General features: G+C 44.5%; 1 protein-coding gene across 1 annotated transcript in view; it reads left to right on the top strand.

Moving 5' to 3' along the window:
• Positions 1 to 5,217, top strand: part of yipf6 (Yip1 domain family, member 6) — a 45,055-nt gene extending 39,838 nt beyond the window's left edge. The window contains exon 7 of the mRNA XM_070882635.1: positions 192 to 5,217. Coding sequence (XP_070738736.1) covers positions 192 to 310 — 119 coding nt within the window. The 3' untranslated portion in view covers positions 311 to 5,217. The remainder of the gene's footprint in view (positions 1 to 191) is intronic.
• The last annotated feature ends 11,363 nt before the right edge of the window (positions 5,218 to 16,580 follow it).

Here is a 16,580-nt window from a genome sequence, read left to right as displayed (position 1 = left end):
TCTGAGGCACCTACTGGTTGCCAGCTTCAGAGCTGCACTGTCAGGGGCCTGGGAGCAGATGCCTATCTTTCTCAGCTAGGTCGTTTGGTGATGAGGGTTGTGGGTCAATGATCAACAAAAGAAGAATTGGAGAAAATCTTTTGTTTCCTTAACGTGCACGTTGTCAATTTTTTTTTCTTTTTCTCTCCTAGCCTCGACAGCATTTCTGGCAGACAGCCAGCCACCTAATCGTAAGGCCCTTGCTGTTTACCCGATATTCCTTTTCTACTTTGTGATCAGTTGGATGATCATCTCCAACGCATCTGCATGAGGGGCGTTTATCCTGAAAGCGAGGACGATAAAACATGAATGATTCAAAATCATTTTCGTGTGGTTTTTGGAGACTGTTTGCTTGAAGAGGCATCCCGTTATACAGCAAAGGAAGAGATCAAGAAACATTGATATTTAGTTTGTATATTATTGAATGTACAGTGATTCTTACAACCTGTAAAAGAGGTTTATAATTGAGGTCTTGCAGACTTTAGGGAACAATATTAATTGAAGCTGTGGAGTTGCATTTATAACAAAGACAAGACACTTAGCGAAATTCTTTCATTTAATTTCTTTTGTTATGTGCATTCGATTATTTTTTTCAGTTGTGAAGGAATTTAACAGATTGAAATCTGACTGTATTTGGAACCAAAACATTTGAATTTATTGTGTCAATTGAGGGTGTATTTAGGAAGGTTAGAGCGAATTTTCCATAAGTTTATTTGGAAATCTGCTGCTCAATGTAGTACTAAATCTTACAGATCAGAAAGATCCTAGCTTCCGTCGTGGTCTATGCTGAGTTAGCTGATCTCAGTTGGGACAGCAGTAGATGTTACTATTGGACTTACTGTGATGGACTAGGTAGGGGGGAAATCAGCCAGGATCTCTGGGTCTGATCACCATCCAATGACCTCTGTGACCCACTATGCTGTGCGAATGTCAGGTGAGGACAGGATTGGGCTTGACTGGTTGATTATCCTTGTGATTTTCCCTGCCTAAGCACACACTTGAATGGCAATTTGGATAATGTATTGGAGGACTCCTATTGCCCATAGAATTATACCCCATGAAGTTTTGGTGCCTTCCAGAGATGGATAAATTGGGAGTGAAGTGCTATTAATGAGAGGGATAGGATTGAAATAGTGTTGAGGCTGAACTTACCCTGTGTAAACAGCCAGGTTAGTTACTGATAATTGGAATGGAGGTGCTAGCCAGCACCAATTAATGGAAATCTGAAAATTGAACATCCTTGCCTTGTGGATGGTTTTTAGACAGCACCATTTCTGATAATTTAACAGTCTGGCTCACTGTCCTATTCTCTTGTATTTCAAAGATTTATAAAGGATCCTACTCAATAAGATTAGGTAAGATTAATATGTCCGTCAAGGGTGTGATTCAAACTTATGACAACCTATTGCCCCTCTCTCAAGAGAACTTGAGTCCCAGTATTGTATTGCTAGAGCTACCTAGGCTTCACTTGCCCAATAGTATCATTTGGTTGGCATGTTTGTAATGTCATTGATTTTTCCAAATTTACACAGTGAACACTTCTGTTAGCTTTGAAGTCATGGTGGAGTGTTGGGTGATGCATTGTTCTTTCATAGGTTCAAATCCATCTCAGACTGGTGCTTTGAAAGCCTTTTCTATCTGGTTGCTGCAAGAGTCCAATGTGAAATGGTTTGGGGAGACCCAATTCAGTTCCACATGGCCATGAGTCTAAATCACAAAAGTGATCTGTATTTGAAGTTGGCAACTTAGTCAGATGCTCCAGGAATGGAAAAATGTCTCACTGATACAGGGCTCTTCTAAACTGCATTGTTGAAGAGTAAGCCTGACCTAGAAGATGCTAACACTTGAAATGGAAAATGTTTCACTTCCTGCATTAACATACACGATAGGCGTAAAACTTACATGCCTCTTTTTCACATTGCTTTGTGACCTAGTGTATGGGCACCTATATTCCAAAACAAACACTACAGCTTCTTGTGTGCACATTTGTTAACTTTGCCAGTTGCTTCCATGCACTGTAAGCACCAGGAAGCATCTTCTAGTTACTGAGTGGTACCAGAGTAATTTTGAATGGGGAAGCTGTGTGCACCAATAACGGAACTTTTGAAATATTTGGCTTTATTGTAGCCACTATATAGAAGGTTGTGGCCCGTACATGAAGTCACCAGGAACAGAAGGCCTCAAGGACTAATATGGAACGACAGTGTATTATAAATGGCACAATTTTGAAAGTGTAAATGAGTAGAGAGACCTTGGTGTCCATATACGCAAATCCTTAAAGGTGGCAGGGCAAATTGAAGGTGGTTTAAAAAGCATATGGGCTACTTGGGTTTTTAAATAGAGGAATAGACTATAAAAGCAGAGAGAGATCATGCTATAACTTTATAAATCAGTGGTTCGGCCTCAGCTGGCATATTATGGACAATTCTGGGCACTACACTTCAGGTCTTAGAAAGCATACAGAGGAGGTTTAGCAGGCTGTTATCAGGGTTGAGGGACCAGTTATGAGGAGAGTTTGGAAAAGTTAGGACTGTTCTCCTTGGAACAGAGAAGGTTAAGAGGTGACCTTTTAGAGGTTTTCAAGATAATCAGAGGTTTGATATAGTAAAACTATTCCCTTTGGTTAGTGGGCCAATAACTAGAGGTCATAGATTTAAAATCATTGGCAAAAGATCTAGAGGGGAGATGAGAATGTTTATCAGAGTTGTCGGGACCTGGAACACTTTACCTGAAAAGATGATGGAAGCTGATTCCATCAATAATTTTAAAAGGGAGTTGGACAGGTACTCGAGGATGAGGAGGGGGTATAGCTGTTCTCCCAAAGAGTCAGCACAGGCATGATGGACCGAATGCTCCAATTTTCTATGGTTCTAAAAGGGCAGCTTCTTACTATTGGATTGCTCCTGTCCACCAGCAACACCCATCCATCATCTCTAAATTTGTTATGCAAAGATCCAGCCTTAGCACTTAGATGTAATTGTTTGGGGTGTAATGTTTAAACGGATTCAATATTTGTTCTGGTTAATCACTCTTTGATCCTGAAGCAGACTAAGCGTTCTTTTAATACAGGATGCACAGATTTGAGTGGGGATGTCACTAGTCTTTTCACTTGGGCCAAAGCCTCCACTCTTTGGTGATTGGCTGCTGTCTCGGACCTGTATTTGAATTTCAGTCGTGTGGAAGGAAAGGAAGCTCTATCTCTGAAAGCGTTTACAGACACAAAGATAAATTAATTGAGGGTACCCTATTGACAAAGGAACCTAGAAACTGGAATAGGCCATTCAGCCCATTGAACATGCTCCACCATTCAGTTAGATCATGGCCGGTCTATACCTGAACTTCATTTACTCACCTGTTCCAGATCGCTTGACACCCTTCCCTAACAAAAATCTGTTGATCTCGCTCTTGAAAATTTCAACAGCCTCTTAGGGTGAGCGTTTCAGATTTCCACTGCCCTTTGTAAGAAAAAGTGCTTCCTGATTTCACTCCTAAATGGTCTAGCTCTAATTTTATTATGCTGCTTGTTCTGAATTTCCCCCACCAGAGGACTGTTTCTCTCTCTATTCTATCGAATCTCTTTAACATATCACCTCCATTAGATCACTCCTTAACTGTCTAAACCGTAGAGTACAAGCCAAGCTTATGCAACCTGTTCTCAAAGTAACCCTTTAAGCCCTGGTATAATTTCAGTGAATCTGCGTTGCACCCGCTCCAAGTCCAATGCATCTGTCCTGCGTTTTGGTGTCCAAAACTGAATGCAGTACTCCAGATGGGGTCTGACCAAGGCTCTGTACAATTGAAGCATCACTGCCTCATTTTTGTATTCCAACCCCTTTGAGATAAAGGCTTCCATTAGCTCATTTGATTACTTTTTGTACCTGTGCACTAGGTTTTAGTGATATATGTACCTGAACATCCAAATCCATTTGCTCCTCCAGAGCTCCTAATCTCTCGCCATTAAAACACAAAAATTCTGATTTGCATATCTTGGATCCAAAGTGGATAACGTCACACTTTCTCACATTGAACTCCATTTCCCAAAGTTTTGCCCACTCATTTAGCCTGTCTGTTCCTCGACGTTCCAGTAGATGCATGGCCACAGTGATGTAAAAGACTCCGAACTGCCACTAAATAGTTAATGAAACAGTTATGTACTTGATGCTATGGAGAAGCGTGATTACTCCTTCCCTCCACCACCACCGTGGGTTTGATGACTTCCTAGTCATACAGCCACTGCTATGGGAAGTGTAGAGCAGTGTCCAGATGCCTTCCCATTAGAAGGAAAAACTGGGGAAAGAATTGACTCTAGGCTACTGCCATGTGTCTCTTCCTGGCCGAAAAACAATCTTGGCAAGTACCAAATTTCCTGCCTTTAACCACGAGGTACATAGCTGGGCAGCACCAGTTTGGAGGAGGAGGTGGAGTCCGGCTTTTACTAGAGTTTCAGTGATGGGTGCATACCATATCTGACCTCATCAAACTGATAATCTCTCACTTTAGCAATAAATAGGAACTGGTTCTGCCTGGAGTTCAATAGAGTAATGCTGGGTGTGTGAAATTTTTATACTGTGGCTACTGAACTGTAAAGAGCCAGATAGATTTTGTCCTTCAGAACATTGGGTTGCATCTAGAGAATACTGTTTGAAGCAGTACAACACTAATGTGGATATGCTGGTCGATAAATGTCTGTTATTGGTAATGAGGGTAATTTTAAGTTGATGATTTACGAATATCACACAAATAGTGCTTAAACAATTTGGATTAAATGTGAATTCCCATCCCCCACACAGTCCCTACAGCATATTGGCACCAATATGGTAAATATGCTTGGCGGCAACACTGGCAAATGCCACACTGAGGCTAAGACCAATAAACGAGGTGAGTGGCACTTTCAATTCCTGCACTTATTAAATAATTTTCCTTCTGTATTTTCTAGGGGCGGGGGGGTGAGTTTTACTTTCTACAAATATGGAATCAATATAAGAATGTATAAGCTATGGGACAGATGGGAATGGTAACTGCAGGGAGTATTTCTGAATTTCTAAAGCCTTAATGCAATGTGAAATTTCTATTGTAAATACTTGCATATTGTGTGTTTATAGATTTACTACTCCAGGATGGAAATATTTTTCTCTCCTTTATTTGTTCTGCTTTTGCTGTAAATGTATGCTGTAAGCATGGTTGCGTCTTGGAATTTTTTAATTTCTTTGTGGTTTTGCATTAGTGTGTTTAGTAAACCCCACAGCTTTCCAACTGCATTAATGCAGACAGAAATGACAGAGCAGCTCTATTGCTGTGTATTAACAACATCTTCTAGTTCCCGGGTCGCTCGGTTGCACAATACACTGGCTGATGCAGTATTGAGCGTTACAGACTGGGAAGGTCCCAGGATTAATTCTCAGTCTGTGCTCAGGTAAGGTGATTTGAGGTGAGGTGCTATAGTTGGCCTCAGTACCCCTGGGCCCTGAAGGGGGAAAAATCAACCAGAATTCCTGCTCCTGGGCACTATCTAGTGCCCCCTGCTGTGAAATGCAGATATGTGGATGTCCGGTGAAGGAAGGATCTGACGCGGCTGATATTACCCATGAGTGAATAATCTTTTGACACTTGTTACATAAAGAATGGCTTGGGTGAAGCACTAGAGGCTTCTGACATCATTGGAACCATATCCTTTGAAGTGCAATAACCTACCGTACTACAGACCAAGAGCTAGAAAGTGGGATTAGACTGGATTGTGCTTGGCCAGCAGATATGATGGGCCAAATGGCCTGTCCCATTAATTTAGCTGATTCTATGACCCCAACAAGAATCAACACTGGCAAGAGTGGTGAAAAAGGCAAAAAATGTTTTTGGTGGTTTAAGAAAGATGCCTTGGCATGGGCACAGAGGAGATTTACCAGGGATGAAACACTTCAATTATGGGGAGAGATTAGGGAAACTAGAGTTGTTCTCCATTGAGCAAAGAAGGTTGAGAGGAGACTTGATAGAGGTGTTCACGATCATGAAGTGTTTTGATAGAGTAAATAAGGAGAAACTGTTACCAGTAGTAAAAGGGTTGGCAACCAGAGAACACAGATTTAAGGTCATTGATAAAAGAATCAGCAGTGACGTGAGGAAAAGATTACACAGCTAGTTATGATCTGGAATGCACTGCCTGACTGGGTGGTGGAAGCAGATTCAATGGTAACTTTCAAAAGAGAATTGGATAAATACTTTAAGGGAGGAAATTCCAGGGGTATGGGGAAAGAGCTAGGGAGTGGGGCGAATTGGATATCTCTTTTAAAGAGCTGGCACAGACAAGACTGGCCAAATTAACTCTGTGCTGTATCACTTGATTTATGTGGCACTGTGCCACAAATCAACAGGATGCAGATTGTGCTTACAAGTACCCAAAGTGTGAATTCAGAATCTAGGGCCCAGAAGAGGCGAGGGCTCAGGGGCAGCATGGGCCAGCCCACACAGCGATATGTGTGCGCGCTTGGTCTGTGCAGCGGAGCTGGTCTCCAGTTAGTCTTGGGTAATCCTTGCCACTGGACCAAGACCTAGCTCTGTCAAGCCCATGTGGTGGCTGGTGTGCAACGGCCACCACACGTTAAAAAAATCCAAGCACAGGCATCTTCCACCCTTCAATATGTAGTTCAGGACCTGGAATATTAGGTCCTTCATTGAAACACCTGTGAACTCATCCCTTTTTGGTGTGGAAGCAAGTCATCCTCGCTTCGAGGGACTGCCTATGGTGATCACATATAAAGAATCGCCTTTTGGGCAAGGAACTAGAAGCCAGTTGACACCTGTGAAGCTATATCCAGCAAAAATCAGCACCTTCGGGAGAGGAAGGCTGAGAAAAAAAATGAAACATTGTTACTTGAAAGCTGGCACGCATTCATTGAGCAGTAAGCAGAAAGCTCTCTGTGTAAAACAGCTTGAAACAATTGTTTACAAAAAAGTGAGCTGGGCAGCCTCTAAGATTCAGCAAAAAGATTTTTCGTATTAGTTTTGTACTTAAAGTACATGAGTTTGCAGCAGTTTCCTATTCTCAGTCATGCAATAAAGAAGAGAAATGGAGGCAGGATCACACAAGAGGACTTGCTTAATGCATGTCTGGATAGCTGTAGCCAATTAGTGTGGGGAGAAATTGCTCTTGTTGGCCAGGGAAGTTGCTTGGTACAAAGTACAGCAACAGAGAAGAAACGGTAGGGAGAAAACATGTAAAGGATAAAGGGTAAAATATTTACAAATATGTCCCTCCATCTGACCTCAGTACAAAATGGAATATTGCAAACTTAATATTGTTACAAATATTTTTGTCGCCGCAGTGTCCTGGAACGTGGAAACAAGAGTGAGCCATTCAGCCTCTCCTTTCGTATAGGATTATCAAAAAACAAATTAAATGTCAATATCTAAGTCAGATTTCCAGGATACAGCATCTGGTATAACAACATGAATATCTTGTGGGCTGTCTGCGAATTTCCTCTGAGGGCAGTGTTCAATGATGTGCTCCAGGGTCTGGTTAGGAGTTCCGCAGTTGCATGATAGAGATGCTTGAATCTTCTATCTCTGGAGAAGATGGCAGCATCTAATGCGACTGGTTCTGAGGTGGTTGATGGCTGTCCTGTCTTTGTGAGGAAGGCTTGATCCTTCAGGTTGTACTGTGGGGTGCTCTATAAGGATTTCATTTGAGATGTCCCAGTTCTTCCAAGCATTTTGACATCGCTCATCAAGGCTGAGGGGAGGTTGCTGAAGGGCTTCAGTGATGGTCCGAAATGGCTTTCTAGATTTGAGACAGGTTGGTGATAGGTTTTTCAAGTCGGCCTGAATCGGCTGTCTTTGCTGGTGTAGCAGGTGTATTCACTGGAGACTGCATATCCATGGCTTAAGTGTGGCGGTGCAATGTTTGCAAGCATAGGCAGCCAAGATGTTGGTGTCGATAAAATCTTATTTGTGATAATTCTTATAGTAGTGCTCAGCTGGACATCAACAGATTTGACATGCGGACTTGATAGCCATGCCGGAGAGCACCACTCAGCTGTAGAGTACACCAGGGTGAGTGCTGCCACACGGAAGGTTTGAATGTCTGCTTCTCATGTGGATCCGGTGGATTTCTGGATCAAGTTGATCCTACTTTTTTATATCTTCCCAAGGTTCTGGAGATGCTGTCCATACGACAGGGTGCAATTCATTTACCCATCTGTGGTCCAGGTCCCTTGATACCCTTACCTAACAAAAATCTATCAATCTCGATTTACAACTGTTCCAGATTTCCACTGCCATTTGTGTAGAAAATGTGCTTTCACTCCTAAGTGGCCTAGCTCTAATTTTACAATTATACGACCTTGTTCTGGATTCCCCACCAGAGGAAATAGTTTATCTGTATCCACCTTATTGAATGTCAGTGGGTAGACTCACCTTTGTGTCAGAATGTTGTTGGTTCAAGTCCCACTCCAGGGACATGAGCACAAAAAAATGAGCCCTGCAATGTCGGATGAGACATTAAACCAAGGCCCCTAATGCTCTCTCAAGGGATGTAAAATATCCTATGACACTATTTCGAAGAAGAGTTATCCCTGGTGTCCTGGCCAATATTTATCCCTCAATCAACATAACAAAAAAACAGATTATCTGGTCATTATCACATTGTTGTTTGTGGGAACTTGCTTGTGCGCAAATTGGCTGCCGTGTTTCCTACATTACAACAGTGACTACACTTCAAAAGTACTTCAGTGGCAGTAAAGCGCTTTGAGACGTCTGGTGGTCATGAAAGGCGCTATATAAAGGGAATACAAACCAAGTTTATGCAACCTGTTTTCATAGTTTAACCATATAAAAGGTATCACAATTGTGTGGGACAGGCTGGATGGACCAGTGTCTTTTCCTGTCTGTCACTTATGTTTTATGCACCCATCACAAATCCTGGAAATGTTTAATAGCTGATAATTGAATACATGCAGCACAGCTGACACCATATGTCATGAAACTCTACAAACTTATTTAAAGTATACTCCAGCTGTGACCTGCTTATATTGTTTTCTTGAACTTCTGAAATCTCTACATTATTTATTTCAATGTTCCCTAAGGATGCCAAGATTCCAAGATCTATTCTCGGTAGCTGGTCAAAGATCGCTGCTGAGTGGAGTTTACTGACCCCGGTCTTAAAGCCACTCCTATAGACCAAGACCAAGAGACCAAGAAAAACATATTGCAGGTCAGTTTCCTTTCACATGGGTAGAGTTTTCTAAAATATTCGTTCCTGGGATGTGGGCATCACTGGTAAAGCCAGCATTTATTGCCCATCCCTAATTGCCTTTGAGAAGGTGATGGTGAATCGGCGCCTTGAACTGCTGCTATCCATGTGGTGAAGGTACTCCCACAGTGTTGTTATGGAGGGAATTCCAGGATTTTTACCCAGCGACGATGAAGAAACGGCAATATATTTCCAAGTCAAAATGGTGTGTGACTTGGAGGGGAATTTGGAGGTTGTGGTGTTCCCATGCGCCTGCTGCCCTTTTCCTTGCAGGTGGTAGAGGTCATGGGTTTGAGAGGTGCTGCCGAAGAAACCGTGGCGAGTTGCTACAGTGCATCTTGTAGATAGTACGTACTGCAGCCATGGTGCACCAGTGGTAGAGGGAGTGAATGTTGAAGGTGGTGGAAGGGGTGCCAATCAAATGGGCTGCTTTGTCCTGGATGCTGTCGAGCTTCTTGTGTTGAAGGAGCTGCACTCATCCAGACAAGTGGAGAGTATTCCATCACACTCCTGACTTAGAAACAGAAATTTACAGCGCAGAAGGAGGCCATTTCGGCCCATCGTGTCCATGCCGGTCGACAAAGAGCCACACTGCTCTCGGTCAACAGCCCTGAAGGTTACATATAAACTTATGAACAATGGTAGACAGGTAAAGAGCATCCAGTCCACCCCACACAACCGCGACACCCCATGCATCACAACATTTGACACTCCACTCCACACGGAGCCATGTGATCTAGGAGAGGCAAAAAAAACAATTGGGAGAAAAAAATGTGGCAAAATTCCTCTTCGACCCATCCAGGAGACCGAAATTACTCCAAGAGATCACTCTGGCTGTATTAGATTCCCTGAAGTACTTCCCATCGCATCTGCGCCAGCCTAATCCCACTTACCAGTTCTAGGTCCGTAACCCTGCAGGTTACGGCACATCAAGTGCCCATCCAAGCACCTTTTAAATGTGGTGAGGGTTTCTGCCTCTACCACAGACAGTGTGTTCCAGACCCCCACAACCCTCTACGTCAAGAGGCTTCCCCTCAAATCCCCTCTAAATCTTCCACCAACCACCTTAAACCGATGCTCCTTTGTAATTGACCCCTCCACCAAGGGAAATAGGCCCTTGCTATCCACTATATCCAGGCCCCTCAAAATTTATACACCTCAATGCAGTCTCCCCTCAGCCTCCGCTGTTCCAAGGAGAACACACCAAGCCTGTCCATTCTGTCCTCATAGCTAAGATTCTCCATTCCAGGCAGCATCCTACTAAATTTCCTCTGCACCCTCTCCAGTGCAATTACGTCCTTCCTATAATACGGCGATCAGAACTGCACGCAGTTTTCCAGCTGTGGCCTATCCAGTGTATTATACAATTTAAGCATAAACTCCCTGCTCTTGTATTCTATGCCTCAGCCAATAAAGGCATACATTCCGCATGCCGCCTTAACCACCTTATTCACCTGGCCTGCTGCTTTTAGGGATCTGTGGACAAGCACGCCAAGGTTCCTATGTTCATCTATACTTCTAAGTGGCCTATCGTTTAATGTGTATACCCTTTCCTTATTAGCCCTCCCCAAATGCATTACCTCTCACTTCTCTGAATTAAATTCCATTTGCCACTGTTCTGCCCACCTGAACAGTAGATTGACATCCTCCTGCGCCATGATTTTCCTCTTCATTATCAATCACACAGCCAATTTTAGTGTCATCTGCAAACTTTTTAATCATACCCCCTATATTCAAATCTAGATCATTGATGCATACCACAAAAAGGGAACTGGTACTGAACCCTGTAGAACCCCACTTGAAACATCTTTCCAGTCACAAAAACATCCATCAACCATTACCCTTTGCTTCCTAACTCTAAGCCAATTTTGGATCCAACTTGCCACTTTGCCCTGGATCCCATAGGCTTTTATCTTCGTGACCATTCTGCCATGTGGGACTTCCGACTTGTAGATGGTGGAACGTCTTTGGGGAGTCGAGGTGAGACACTCACTGCAGAATACCCAGCTTCTGACCTGCTCTTGTTGCCAGAGTATTTATGTGGCTGGTCCAGTTATGTTTCTGGTCAATAGTGATCCCCAGGATGTTGTTTATGGGGAATTCAGCATTGTTAATGCTGTTGAATGTCAAGGGGTAGTGGTTAGACTCTCGCTTGTTGGAGATAGTCATTGCCCGGCACTTGTGTGGTGCGAATGTCACTTGCCACTTACCAGCCCAAGCCTGAATGTCGTTCAGGTCTTGCTGCATACAGGCATGGACTGCTTCATTATCTGAGATCAGGTCAGTTCTCTTTCACATGGGTAGTGGTGTAATGTATTCAGAGAAATGGCAGAAAGAGAGCCTGGGATTTGGGAAAGAGAGTGCCAGGTGTGTACATGTGAGGTTTGTGGGAGAAAGGCCCCTGAATATAGGTGGAAGGGGGTTGCTAAGAGAGTGTGATGCGACCCTGGGTGTCCAGATGTAAGAACATAACAATTACCAGGTTGAACCTCCCTTATCTGGCACCCTCGGGACCTGGCCTGTGCCGAATAAGGAATTTTGCTGGATAAAGGGAGGTCAGCTTGAGTGGGGGGGGGGGGAGGGGGGAGACGGCCCGAGGTCAGGGAGGGGGCGAGGAGATCGGAGTGCCAGCGGGCCGAATGTCGGGGCGGCCTCAAAGTCAGGGTGGAGGTCGGCCGTGTTCTGCGCATGCGCTCCCGGCCACCAGAATCATGCCGAATGTGAGGTAGTGCTGGATAAGGGAGTCCCGGATAAGGGAGGTCCAACCTGTATAATGCAACAAAAAGAACAAGAAACAGAGAAATTCTAAATATTATCATCAGGTTTTCTTTAGTTGAAGTCAAACGGTCTCACGATTATTATCAGCTTTACTTAGTTTGCTGGAATAGAACAGTTTCTCAGAGAATGAAGTAGCTGAGCCTTACCTTGTCTGTCAGCAGAATGCAGGAATGTTACACGCGAATAGGTGATCCTTAGCTATTTATATATTGGCAATAATATCACAACGCTGACCACTTAAGTTTCTACTGTTTAACATGTTATTCCTTTGATGTCATCATCATAGGCAGTCGAGGAAGACTTGCCTCCACTCTAAAAGTGAGTTCTTAGGTGGCTGTGCAGTCCAATGTGGGAATTACAGTCTCTAACAGGTAGTTCCTCTAGTATAACAGCACTCTCTCTGAATACTGACCGTAGTATGTAGTTTCGATAAGCTTGCAAATTATACACAATTAATAAAGTAGCTGGCTGACAAGTTGACATGTGGCAGCGTCGGTCCCAGGAAACCATGTTTTGGAACACACATTCTACTTTTGTCACAATAGGGCTTCCAGTGTGTAATGTTTATTTTAGACATTTTTGCACTTTTTTGTGTTAATAAAAGGTAAATTTGGGTGGAATGAAGGAATGAACAGCATTCTTTATTAATACGTGGTCGGAGAGTTTGTGTTACTTGACAGAAATAAAACATTTTTTATTTTAGAACGAGCACTGTTGCCACCAATTTAACAAACAAAACAGAAACATACAAAGCTAAGTTTTCACTTTTCTTATATGTGTTGTTATCCAGATAAACATTGACTTCAACATTTTCTGTCCTTTTTCTCGGGGTGGGTGGGGAGCAGGGAGTTGCTTTATTATGTTTTAGCAGTATACATTCAAATCGGATATCCTAGTTTATTAAGGCATTTAGCATTATGCTCTTTGGAAAACATATTGACGTTTTCAAGGTTGTGAATTGATTGACAAAGCTGATGTCGCGATATTGTTGAAAGGACTTAAACACCGTGCGATCAGAATAAACATGACCAAGATGAAAGTTAGATGGATTTTTCTCATCCGAAGGGAGACAGAGCTGTGGAATATAATGTATTCAGCGTGAACCCCAGTCCGTGCTGATTTCAGCTGTGGTGGGAGTAATGGGTACAATTGGTTTCCGCATCCCTGGGCTAGGCATTGGGAAGTATCAGCCAGGGTTCCTGCTCTGGCTCACTAGCCAGTGGACCCTGCTCTGCATGTTAATGGTGAATGACAAGATTGGGCTTGGCTGTAATACCGCCACAGCTTAGGATCCTACTGACACGATGCTCAATTTTAACCAGGAGTGCGAATCGGGCGGGCGGGAAGGCGAGGTGAGCGGCAACCCCCACCCCCCCGAACTCGATAAAAGGAGGCTGGGGCAATTTTAATTCACGGGGCCTCATCTTTATGTCGCCTGTCAGATTCCTGCCCAGAACCGGTGGGAAGCGGCAGCGGGAGCTGGTCAGTGGGCGGGAGGCAGGAGGTCAACACTGAAGGAACTATCGCCAGCAACAAGGTAAGTCATGGGGAGCCTAGGGCAAGGGAGCCCTAAACTTTCTTCATTGGGCCCGGAGAACCACTCCTGCTCCTCCTGGCCCCACAAGGAAAATGGAAATCTTATATTTTGGGGCTTTTATTGGCCCCGGATTATCTCCCTGTTGTCTCACTTGATGGAGAAGCGCCAATACATTCTCCGCTCCTGCCACAGTTCAAACGAAGTCAACGAACTCCGATATTTACATTTAAGGAAGGACCCTGTCAGCTTCAGGCTGCCTTGCTGATTCAGACCTAGCTGCCTGCTCAGAAGAACAGTTTAATGCAGAGGACGGTGAGATTTGTGTGGGATTCCGGCGGCTAAGTCACTTGACTGACTTTAACTGCCCACCTACCTGGTTTCTGCCGGGTGGGTCGGGTTAAAATTGACCCTTTACTTCTAGACACACACAAGACAAATGGTCATTGAGGTGGACTACAGGGAGTGTCTGTGTAACTATGCCCCAGCAAAAAGTCAACTCTTTCAGGAAAAGAGGAGAAAATTGGGAAAAATAAAATAGGAATCTTGACTTAATCGCCAGATTTTACTGTGGCAGCCATGTGTTTAGACTGAAATTCAGATCTTCTAATCTTTGGTTCTTGTAAGCTGAGGCCTGTTTCAATCAGTTATTCCTGTTTTGAATACTTGGCAACTGCACTCAATAAACAGTTTATGTACCAGATTGGAATGGACTGTAATTACCTTCGGGACATTTGGACCTGGAAAAAGCATTTTACCTCGGGCTGACAGCCAGTTGGCCCTGGACCAGGGTTAGGCCAGTTTGAGATAGCTGGGGATCCTTGTTCTTTCTTGAGGTTCTCCAACAAAGAAAAGCTCTCTTTATTATACAGGGAGTAGGAGGGAGTGTAAATCCCCCATTTTCTGCACATGCACTTACTTTGTATTGTTTACCGTCATTTGTAAAGGTCCATTTCATTGCACTGGAAAGCCAGTTTCTGGTCAAATTCAGACACATTTAAAGACTCAGTACTTTCCAGTAAAGTGTATACCTTTATAGTTCATATAGCATGCTGGGAGATCTCAGAGATGCAGTGATTGTGACCATTTTTTAAAAAGGGGACAAGTCCGACTGCGGCAACTACAGGGAAATCTTCCTGCTATCAGCCACTGGGAAAGTTGTCATTAGAGTTCTCCTCAATGGTCTTCTCCCTGTGGCCGAGGAGCTCCTCCCGGAATCACAACGTGGATTTCCTCCCCTACAGGGCACAACGGACATGATCTTTGCAGTGCGACAATTACAGGAAGCAGCACCAGCCCTTATACATGGCGTTTTTCGATTTTACAAAGGCCTTTGACACTGTCGACCATGAGTGTCTCTGGAGCATCCTCCTCCGTTTCAGATGCCCCCAAAAGTTTGTCAGCATCCTTCACCTGCTTCACGATGACATGCAGGCCGTGATCCTTACCAACAGATCCATTACAGACCCAATCCACGTCCGGACCAAGGTCAAACAGGGCTGCGTCATCTCTCCAACCCTCTTCTCAATCTTCCTCGTCGCCATGCTCCACCTCACAATCAACAAGCTCTCCGCTGGAGTGGAACTAAACTACAGAACCAGTGGGAAGCTGTTTAACCTACGCTGCCTCCAGGCCAGGTCCAAGATCACCCCAACCTCTGTCGTTGAGCTGCAGTATGCGGCGGACGACGCCTGCGTCTGTGCACATTCTGAGGCTGAACTCCAGGATATAGTCAATGTATTCACTCAGGCACATGAAAGCAATAGGCCTTACGCTTAACATCCATAAGACAAAGGTCCTCCACCAGCCTATCACCGCCGCACAGCACTGCCCTCCAATCATCAAGATCCATAGCGTGGTCCTGGACAACGTGGACCAATTACCATATCTCGGGATCCTCTTATCAACAAAGGCAGACATTGATACGGAGATTCAACATCGCCTCCAGTGCGCCAGTGCAGCCTTCGGCCATCTGAGGAAGAGTGTTTGAAGACCAGGACCTCAAATCTACCACCAAGCTCATGGTCTACAGGGCTGTAGTAATACCCGCCCTCCTGTATGGATCTGAGGCATGGACGATGTATAGAAGGCACCTCAAGTCGCTGGAGATGTATCACCAACAATGTCTCCGCAAGATCCTTCAAATCCCTTGGGAGGACAAGTGCACCAACATCAGTGTCCTCGATCAGGCTAACATCCCCAGTATTGAAGCACTGACCGCACTCAATCAGCTTTGCTGGGCAGACCACATAGTTTGCATGCCACATACGAGACTCCCTAAGCAAATGCTTTATGCGGAGCTCCTTCATGGTAAACGAGCAAAGGAGGACAGCGGAAACGTTATAGGACACCCTCAAAGTCTCCCTGGTAAAGTGCGACATCACCACTGACACATGGGAAACCCTGGCCGAAGACCGCCCGAGGTGGAGAAAGTACATCCGGGAGGGTATTGAGCTCTTCGAGTCTCAATGCAAACAGCATGAAGAGGCCAAGCGCAGGCAGCAGAAGGAGTGCGCGGCAAACCAGCCCCATCGACCCCTTCCCTCGACGAATGTCTGTCCCACCTGCAACGGGGTCTGTGGCTCTCGTATCGGACTGTTCAGCCATCAAAGAACTTGGGAGTGGAAGCAAGTCTTCCTCGATTCCAAGGGACTGCCTATGACGATGACCCAAAGTATGAGTTTGCTGAATTTCCACGGAGAACAGGCTGTAGGGGTATTAAGAGTGTTTTGTGGGGCTGGGAGGTGTGTGATATTCATTCACAGCTAAGAGTGGAACTCACTATGTGACAGTGTCATAGTGAGCAGTAAAGCGAGGCTGAATGAAGATTCAATCCTTTCAGTGAGTGGGCGCGGAGGGAGGGGGCAGTGAGTGGGCGCCGTGGGAGGGGGCAGTGAGTGGGGGGGTCCTTGTGGCAAAGTAGGATTTTTGTCTTTGCTTTTCTATAGCTTTAAATAGGGTAAAAACATGTTAGAAATGGCATCAGCC

Source organism: Pristiophorus japonicus, chromosome 6 (genome assembly GCF_044704955.1).
Source record: "Pristiophorus japonicus isolate sPriJap1 chromosome 6, sPriJap1.hap1, whole genome shotgun sequence".
NCBI classification, from domain to species: domain Eukaryota; kingdom Metazoa; phylum Chordata; class Chondrichthyes; family Pristiophoridae; genus Pristiophorus; species Pristiophorus japonicus.
Note: the sequence above shows the minus strand (reverse complement) of the source record. Positions and strands in the feature narration are given on the sequence as shown.